At 46.3% G+C, this 8638-nt stretch overlaps 1 protein-coding gene across 1 annotated transcript; it reads left to right on the top strand.

Moving 5' to 3' along the window:
- Positions 1–3132: 3132 nt before the first annotated feature.
- On the top strand, positions 3133–5192 carry ATP5IF1 (ATP synthase inhibitory factor subunit 1). Its single transcript, XM_017856395.1, has 3 exons — positions 3133–3330; positions 3421–3512; positions 4924–5192. The coding sequence occupies exons 1-3, from the start codon at positions 3244–3246 to the stop codon at positions 5063–5065; spliced, it is 321 nt and encodes a 106-aa protein (XP_017711884.1). The 5' UTR covers positions 3133–3243; the 3' UTR covers positions 5066–5192.
- The last annotated feature ends 3446 nt before the right edge of the window (positions 5193–8638 follow it).

Here is an 8638-nt window from a genome sequence, read left to right as displayed (position 1 = left end):
TTTTTTGAGACAGTTTCCCTCTTGTTGCCCAGGCTGGAGTGCAATGGCTTGATCTTGGCTCACTGCAACCTCAGCCTCCTGGGTTCAAGCATTCTCCTGCCTCAGCCTACCCAGTAGCTGGGATTACAGGCATATGCCACTGCTCCCAGCTAATTTATTTTTTATTTGTATTTATTTATTTATTATTTATTTATTTTTGTGACAGTTTCTCTCTTGTTGATCAGGCTGGAGTGCAATGGCGTGATCTTGGCTCACTGCAATCCCTGCCTCCCAGGTTCAAGCGATTCTCCTGCCTCAGCCTCCTGAGTAGCTGAGATTACAGACATGTGCCACCATGCCCGGCTAATTTTTTGTATTTTGTTTTAGTAGAGGTGGGGTTTCTCCATGTTGGTCAGGCTGGTCTCGAACTCCCAACCTCAGATGATCTGCCCGCCTCGGCCTCCCAAAGTGCTGGGATTACAAGTGTGAGCCACCGTGCCCAGCCTGCTCTTTTCTACTGCATTGCACCACATTGCCAAAAGTGTAGTTATTAAGCCCATTCAACAATATGTTGTTAACAAAAAAAAAAAAAACTAAAATATTTTTAAAAGGTTTATTCTGAGCCAATATGAGTAACCATAGTTTGGGGAAACACAGTCTTAAGAGGTCCTAGGAAATTGTGCCTGAGGTGGTCAAGTTATAATTTGGGTTTTCTTTTTTTTTTTGAGACGGAGTCTCACTTTGTCACCAGGCTGGAGTGCAGTGGCACGATCTCGGCTCGCTGCAACCTCCGCGTCCCAGGTTCAAGATATTCTCCTGCACATGCCACCACACCCAGCTAATTTTTGTATTTTTAGTAGAGATGGAGTTATACCATGTTGGCCAGGATGGTCTCAATCTCTTGACCTCGGGATCTGCCCGCCTTGCCCTCCCAAAGTGCTGGGATTACAGACATGAGCCACCGCGTCCCACCTATAATTTGGTTTTTCTTGAGGGTTGTTTTTGTTTTGAGACAGAATCTTGCTCTGTTACCCAGCAGGCTGAAGTGCAGTGGTGCCATCATAGCTTATTATCATCTTGAACTCCTAAGCCCAAGATATCCTCCCAAGTAGCTAGGATTGCAAAGCATGTACCGCCATGCCAGGCTAATTTTGGGGGGAAAAGGGGCTAGAGATGATGTCTCACTATGTCACCCAGGGTGGTCTCAAACTCCTGGCATCAAGTGATCCTCCTGCCTTGGCCTCCCAAAATACTGGGATAACAGGCATGAACCACCCAGCACAGCCCACAGTTTGGTTTCATATGTTTCAGGGAGATAGGAGTTACAGACACAGACATAAACAAATACATGAAAGGTATACATTGGTTTGGCCCAAAAAGGCAGGATACCTTGAAGCACGGGATCAGAGGTTATAGGTGGATTCAGAGATTCTTTAATTTGCAATTGGTTAAAGGAGTAAAGTTTAGTCTAAAAATTTGGAGTCAGCAGGCGGGGCGCAGTGCCTGTAATCCCAGCACTTTGGGAGGCCAAGGTGGACAGATCACAAAGTCAAGAGATTGAAACCATTCTGGCCAACATGGTGAAACCCCGTCTCTAATGAAAATACAAAAATTAGCCGGGCGTGGTGCCGTGGGCCTGTAGTCCCAGCTACTTGGGAGGCTGAGGCAGGAGAATCACTAACCTGGGAGGCCTAGGTTGCAGTAAGCGGAGATTGTGCCACTGCACTCCAGCCGGGCGACAGAGCAAGACTCTGTCTCAAAAAAAAAAGAAGAAGAAGAAAAGAAAAAAATCGGAGTCAGCAGAAAGAAATGTTTAAGATGTTTAAGACAAGGAAGTCTGTTAGCAAATACATTGGGTTGGAGTGACCTCTAAAGGTGTGTGACTTAACTGTCATGTGACATAGCCTTAAGTCCTGTTTATAATTTGGTACCTTATTTGCACAAAGAGTGCATTTTTAAACTTATGCTCTTTATTTCAACATTAATGCTGGTCAGTTGTTGTGCTTAAACACCAAAAGGGAGGGGACATAACAAGATGTGCTTCTGACCTCCCTTACTGTCACGTCTGGAAATTCAGTTTTTTTGGTTTTGTTTGTTTGGGGTTTTTGTTTTGTTTTGTTTTGTTTTTGAGACAGAGTCTCACTCTGTTGCCCAGGCTGGAGTGTGGTGGCACGATCTCGGCTCACTACAAGCTCTGCCTCCCGGGTTGCAGCGATTCTCCTGCCTCAGCCTCCCAAGTAGCTGGGACTACAGGCACGTGCCACCACGCCTGGCTAATGTTTGTATTTTTTAGTAGAAACAGGGTTTCACCATATTGGCCAGGCTGGTCTCGAACTCCTGACCTTGTGATCCACCCACCTCGGCCTCCCAAAGTGCTGGGATTACCGGCGTAAGCCACCGCACCCGGCCCAGTTTTTTTGTTTTTTGGTTTTTTTGAGACGAGTCTCACTCTGTCGCCCAGGCTGGAGTGCAGTGGTGGCGGGATCTTGGTTCACTGCAACCTCCGCCTCCCGAGTTCAGGCCGATTCTCCTGTCTCAGCCTCCTGAGTAGCCGCGATTACAGGCGCATGCCACCACACCCGGCTGATACTTGTTTTTTTAAGTAGAGACGTGGTTTCCCCATGTTGGCCAGGCTGGTCTCGAACTCCGGACCTCAGGTGATCCACCCACCTCGGCCTCCCAAAGTATTGGGATTACAGGCGTGAACCACCGCGCCCGGCCAGAACACTGAGACTTCTCATAACAAATGAACGCGATTTATGTATATCTAAGCCGCGGCACATTGGACGTCGGTATCCCGGACATCAGCATCCTGGACACAGCTCCAAAACCCCAAATTCCCCCATTTTATTGATGCTAGCAGGCCAGGGAAGGGAAAACTTCCTTTGGGCTTTGAATATTAACGACTTTAGGGTTGAAATCGTGGGTTGGAGGTGAATGCCACGCCTCATTCTGATGGGTCCGAGAGCCGAAATTTCGGCTTCTAGCACTCTCCTCACCCAGCTCTCCAAACTCCTCCATCATTCCTCTTTCCAGTCCTTTGGCCCTGAGCCCTTGCTAGTTGGCTAATAATAAACCCGTCTCTTGCTCGGGATTCGCTGTGAGCTCCGGGAAGCCCGCCTCCGCTCTCCCGTGATTCGTTACTCCTGTGTTCATCCGCCACTCCGTCGACCAGATTGGGTGCTTGGCAGTCCCCGCGCCATTAGCGCGTAACGAGGTACAGCTTGCTGCGGCAGAGAAGCTAGAGGTGCAGCTCCAGCAGCAATGGCAGTGACGGCGTTGGTGGCGCGGACGTGGCTTGGCGTGTGGGGCGTGAGGACCATGCAAGCCCGAGGCTTCGGCTCTGATCAGGTACGCTGCGGCAGTGTCCGCTGCTCCAGCCCCGAGGGCGGATCCCATCTTCGCTTCCCTACTTTTATCTGTGTCCCTGTCTCTCTGCAGTCCGAGAATATCGACCGGGGCGCGGGCTCCATCCGGGAAGCCGGTGGGGCCTTCGGAAAGAGAGAGCAGGCTGAAGAGGAACGATATTTCCGGTGAGGCTCACCGGGTCCCAAGTCCAGCCCTAGATCTCCCAGGGCCTTCCAATCCTTAAACTGCCAGTCGCCCCACCCGTTCCTTGGTTCCTTGGGCGCCCCATCCCCCAACAGAACTCCCGGGCCCCAATCTGGTATACCCTAACCCTTGATGTCCCAAGTTGCCACTTATAGGGCACTCCCAGTTCCCTGCACAACAGTTTCAGGCCCCCAAACCATTTCTACCGGCGGGTCTCCAAAACATCCCACGGCTCAACTCCTCCTTTATCATTACCATCTCCCGCGTGGAGTTCTCCTCGGGTCGTGCGAAACACCCCCAGATTCTTCGCACAGTATCTAGATCCGACCGTCTTAACATTTGTCTCCCAGCCTGACTCCCTTGGCCCTCACCCACCTGTCACCCCCTCTACGCTCTCCTTCCTCCCCAGCACGCCTTAGCTTTGCAAGCCTGCATGCATTCAGGCTTCTCAGGTGTTTCTAGACCCCCGACTCCGCAAGAGTGAGGATCATGGGAGCTACTTAGGGTTGGACTACACCATCTCCTAAAGGCTTTTGCCCTACTCAGCCTAGCCTAGATCTGTAGATTGCCCTCTCCTGCTTAGGAGTACGGAGTGGGCTGAGCCTCCCTTTGCCAGCCCTGACTTATCTCTAACTGACTTCTGTCCACTCTGGAGAGCAGTGAGGAATTAATCTTGCTTTTGCTTGTGCTTTGGCCTTTCACTTCTGCCTTCTGTTGAGAATTATCACCATGACACCTGCCATACCGTATAGAGAGCCAAGGTACAGCTGTTAGAGACTATCTAATTGATCCCCTTCATTTTGTAGTTAAGGAAAACTGAGGCCTAAATGTGGCCAAACCAACACTGTAATCCAGTCCCTTCTTGGTACCTAAATTGAACTGCCAAATACTGCCCATGCAGGAGACCTTTTTTTGGCCTTACAGTGGGCCATTTATTTCTATAGGCAAAGAAAGCTCTAGACAGATTGGAATAGGAAATGGATATTTGCCTTTTAACCACACCCCTTTGTCCCCATTTTGTTCCTTTTTTTGTTTTGTTTTTTTCCCTAAAGGGGAGTCAAGTTCCCTGGGTTGTTCCCCTCATAAGGTATTAGGGACTTGTGTCACATCTCTCTGGAGTTTTCTATTTTAAAGAGGAATCTGAAAGCAATAAGATCTTAATGATGGAATTTAAGCCACTAGCACCAGTGAAATCATTTGGTCTTCTTAAGATGGCTACCCCTCAATTTAAGATGGGGTATTCTTTCACTAGTTGAGGAGTAGAAGAGGATGACCAGCCAGACTCCCATGGAACTGGGACTCCTATTCCTTGCTTAGACATTACGGGTTATGCTTAGAGATCTCTTTGGGTGAAGGATTGAAATTAAACCCTGAACCACCGTGTCCTTGTAGAACACAGAGTAGAGAACAACTGGCAGCTTTGAAAAAACACCATGAAGAAGAAATCGTGCATCATAAGAAGGAGATTGAGCGTCTGCAGAAAGAAATTGAGCGGCATAAACAGAAGATCAAAACGCTAAAGCATGATGATTAAGTGCACACAGTTCCCCATAGAATGGCACATGTCACTGCCCACTTCTGTGTAGATGTGGTTCTGGCTTAATTAATATTTGTCTGTGTGCTACCAACAGATTATAATAAATTGTCATCAGTGAACTGTGTTTGATGCCTTCTATCTGGAAGAGATAGACGGAAAGACACTAATGGACTGCTGAAATGGATTAGAGGGGTCCCTGCATCCAGGAGCCCACAGAAACACACAGTGTGATAAGTGCTATGAAACAACACGAGTTGGGGGGATAGGTGTGACACAGACAAGGTACCCCTCCCAGTCTAATTAGAAGTGTTCAGAGAAAGCGTCTTGAAGGATAAATCCCAATCTAAAGCATAAAGATCAGGAGGAGCCTGGAGATCCGAAGGAGTCATTGCTTCAAAAGATACAATTGGGCCAGGCGCAGTGACTCACACCTGTAATCCCAACACTTTGGGAGGCCAAGGTGGGCGGATCATCTGAGGTCAGGAGTTCAAGACCAGCCTGGCCAAAATAGTAAAACCCCGTCTCTACTAAAAATACAAAAATTAGCCAGGTGTGGTGGCACGCACCTGTAGTCCTAGCTATTCAGGAGGCTGAGGCAGGAAAATCAGTTGAACCTGGGAGGTGTAGGTTGCAGTGAGCTGAGACTGTGCCACTGCACTCCAGTCTGGGTGACAAAATGAGACTCTGTCTCAAAAAAAAAAAAATACAATTGAAAGTACCATCAGTTAAAACAGCATTTTGCATGTTTAAAATAGTTTAGAGGACACCTAATATGAGCTAGTCATCCATGTTCTAATTTTGTAGATTGAGAGAACTGGAATTAGAAATCATGTGATTTATACAGTCACTCAGCACCTTGGCAGTAAGACCTGTGTCCAGGTTTTTTGACTCCTAAACCAAGTCTGTTATTAGCAGAAAATCAGAATTATTTCTTAGGTTATATTTTGCTTTGTCAAGTATGTTTTTGTTTCAAATTAGACTTGAGGGCCTAGTATAACTAAATTATTATACAAACTAGTTGTGTAACTCCTCTAGGCAAAAAAATTTAAGGTGACATTTGGGCCATTAGCAAAACATTTTCAGTTCACCAGTTCAGTAGAGTATTTGCCGAGGATTGTAATGAGTTATTTGTTCTAAGACCCTATCTATCTCACAGGGGCCTCTAGGGCCATTGAGTGATAAAAGCTTGGAGAAGTCGCATTGACCTTGTCCGTACAGACAAAACACTAGATGATTTGACCTGCCCATGAAACTGAACACAGCCAGGTGTGGTGGTGTGTGCCTGTAGTTCAGCTACTTGGCAGTCTGAGGCAAGACGACTGCTTGAGCCCAGGAGTTCCAGACATGCCTGGGCAGCGTTTTAACCCCATCTCTTTTTAAACAGGAAAAAAAAAAAAAGAAACTCTAAACTTTGAATTATAATGATTGTAATGTTGCTGAATCTCAGTACTTACTGAAGCCTCAGTAGTGCCTTGCAAGTGGCCAGCAACAAAATAACCTGAAAAGATGAAGTTCAAAAAACATACTAAATCAAATGCCTTTTATTTTAACATTATTAACAGTACAACACTTGAAAAGTTTAAAAATTGGAAACAAGTATTAGCAAACATCCTTCATTTTGCATATTTGTAACCAAAAAAACAAGGTATACAAAATCCCCTAATTTGTACATGATAGTGTTTTTTTGACTTATAATCAACAATTCCCTTACTAAGAGTGATGTTCCTGAATTGTTTCCTCAGTAAAGTTGTACCATAGGCTGGGCACGATGGCTCATGCCTATCATCCCAGCACTTTGAGAGGCTGAGGTGGGCAGATCACCTGAGGTCAGGAGTTCAAGACCAGCCTGGCCAACATGGCAAAACACCATTTCTACTAAAAATACAAAAATTAGCCGGGTGTGGTGGTGGGCGCCTGTAATCCCCGCTGCTAGGGAGGCTGAGGCAGGAGAATCACGAACCTGAGAGGCAGAGGTTGCAGTGAGCTGAGATTGTGCCGCTGTACTCCAGCCTGGGAGACAGAGTGAGACTCCATCTCAACAACAACCAAAAAAAGATTAAATAGGCTAATTTAAATATATCTGAACTTTGTGAAAATGGTAACTCATGGACTTTTTGTTCCATAAGCCAGCAGTGTCAGCATCACCTGGGAACTTGTTAGAAATGCAAATTCTCAGCAGGGCATGGTGGCTCATGCCTGTAATCCCAGCACTGTGGGAGGCCAAGGTGGGTGGGTCACAAGGTCAGGAGTTGGAGACCAGCCTGGCCAATATGGTAAAAACCTGTATCTACTAAAAATCCAAAAATTAACTAGGCATGGTGGCGGGCACCTGTAGTCCCAGCTACTCGGGAGGCTGAGGCAGAAGAATCGCTTGAACCTGGGAGGCGAAGGTTGCAGTGAGCGAAGATCACGCCATTGCACTCCAGTCTGGGCAACAGAGCGAGACTCCCTCTGAAAAAAAAAAAAAATAAAATAAATGCAAATTATCAGGCCCCACCACGAACCTGCTGAAACTGGGGGGTTTGACTCAGCAATCCTTTAACAAGCCCTCCAGTTGGTTCTGTTACGTATGCACCGAAGTTTGACAATAATTGTAGTACAGGTAGTTTCTCATGGAATCTGCTGGCATTTTTGGGTAAACACTTTTGTAAAGACAGATTATTAGGTATAATAAAAGTAACTATATATGTTTAATGTAGATCATAATATGATTGTGACTTTAGAATTTAGAAATAAATGGTTCTTGTATGGAGCTTGTTAACGTTTGAGAACATAGCATTACACAGAATACAATTTGGGAAATACTTCACTTGTATAATATATTTATTGCCTTAGTCAAAATTCTTTTTGTCCTCCACCTCCCACTGCTTCACTTGACTAGCCTAAAAAAATAAAAAATAAAATCCCCTTTGTTTACATGTAACAGAAACCAGCAATGGCTGTCTAAAGGGGAAGAAAAAGAGTAATTTACTGTGGGAAATGGGGGCTATTGTCTCACAGAATCTCAAGACGACTTCAGCAAACTAGACTCAGGAAAGAAAGGGACCGCAGTAGTCAGAGGAGTTCTGTGAACTACAGGAGCAGGTCTGTCTTAGAAACTTCCAAACCCTCTGTGTCAGAATCGTGCTGTCTGGGCTGGGTGCAGTGGCTCCCCCTCTAATCCCAGCACTTTGGGAGGCCGAAGCAGATGGATAACTTGAGCCCAGGAGCTTAAGACCAGCCTGGGCAACATGACCAAACCCCGTCTCTGCAGGAAAAAAAAAAAAAAAAAAGCCAGGAATGGTGGTGCAGGCCTGCAGTCCTAGCTACCTGGGAGGCTGAGGTTGAAGTGAGCCATGATCACGGCACTGTACTCCAGCCTGGGCAACAGAGTGAGACCCTGTTTCCAAAAAAAGAAAAAAGAATCACTGGGGTGCTTTTTATATTTACATATATATATATATTTGAAAGAGTTCTATAGGATTTTATGCAGTGAAGTTATTTAACAATCGCAGAATTAATGGAGCACTTTAAAATTATTTGCTCACGGCCGGGCGCGGTGGCTCAAGCCTGTAATCCCAGCACTTTGGG

This window comes from Rhinopithecus bieti, unplaced genomic scaffold, assembly GCF_001698545.2.
Source record: "Rhinopithecus bieti isolate Rb0 unplaced genomic scaffold, ASM169854v2 scaffold_41082, whole genome shotgun sequence".
Classification (NCBI taxonomy): domain Eukaryota; kingdom Metazoa; phylum Chordata; class Mammalia; order Primates; family Cercopithecidae; genus Rhinopithecus; species Rhinopithecus bieti.
Note: the sequence above shows the minus strand (reverse complement) of the source record. Positions and strands in the feature narration are given on the sequence as shown.

Coding starts and splice junctions, on each gene's coding strand:
- ATP5IF1 (XM_017856395.1), top strand. CDS start 3,244: ATGGCAGTGACGGCGTTGGTGGCGCGGACGTGGCTTGGCGTGTGGGGC. Junction 3,331..3,420: donor GAGGCTTCGGCTCTGATCAG/GTACGCTGCGGC, acceptor GTCTCTCTGCAG/TCCGAGAATATCGACCGGGG. Junction 3,513..4,923: donor GAAGAGGAACGATATTTCCG/GTGAGGCTCACC, acceptor GTGTCCTTGTAG/AACACAGAGTAGAGAACAAC.